At 40.6% G+C, this 441-nt stretch overlaps 1 protein-coding gene across 1 annotated transcript in view; it reads right to left on the bottom strand.

The window, feature by feature from the left end:
• The window catches only part of LOC119585780, a 4948-nt gene that overhangs the window by 4112 nt on the left and 395 nt on the right, over positions 1 to 441 (bottom strand). Inside the window, 1 exon segment of the mRNA XM_037934494.1 lies at positions 63 to 175. Coding sequence (XP_037790422.1) covers positions 63 to 163 — 101 coding nt within the window. The 5' untranslated portion in view covers positions 164 to 175.

Raw genomic sequence — 441 nt, 5'->3', positions numbered from 1 at the left:
TGCCTAACACTTTACATGTTGACAAAATAATTTCAAAGTTCATCACAAACTGATATACGAACTTGTTTTTGTAAAGCAGGTGCAGAGCATCCCGGGCAGTGGTCTTGAGTGCTTGGCCAAGTCGGCTCTGCATGGCGGCTCTATGTTCGCTGCTCGACACCATTGTCAAGGCTTGCTGAAGGAGACAAAGGCAGACAGAATTAGGTTTTGCTTTGGAGAAAAATTGTCTAGGTATTCTATAAACAATAGGAGCCTGATGCACCAATAATTCTCGTGATGTGTAACTGATCATCGTTTGGTGGCAAGTTCGTTTTCGTCTTCCAAGGATATTACGTTTCCATTAGCAGAGTACTGCAATGATCTTGGTGTGTATTCTCACTGAGTATTTTAGCACCTTTTTTTTCGTGTAAAACGATATCTAATGTAAATTACTTATCTGTC

This window comes from Penaeus monodon, chromosome 20 (assembly GCF_015228065.2).
Source record: "Penaeus monodon isolate SGIC_2016 chromosome 20, NSTDA_Pmon_1, whole genome shotgun sequence".
Classification (NCBI taxonomy): domain Eukaryota; kingdom Metazoa; phylum Arthropoda; class Malacostraca; order Decapoda; family Penaeidae; genus Penaeus; species Penaeus monodon.
Note: the sequence above shows the minus strand (reverse complement) of the source record. Positions and strands in the feature narration are given on the sequence as shown.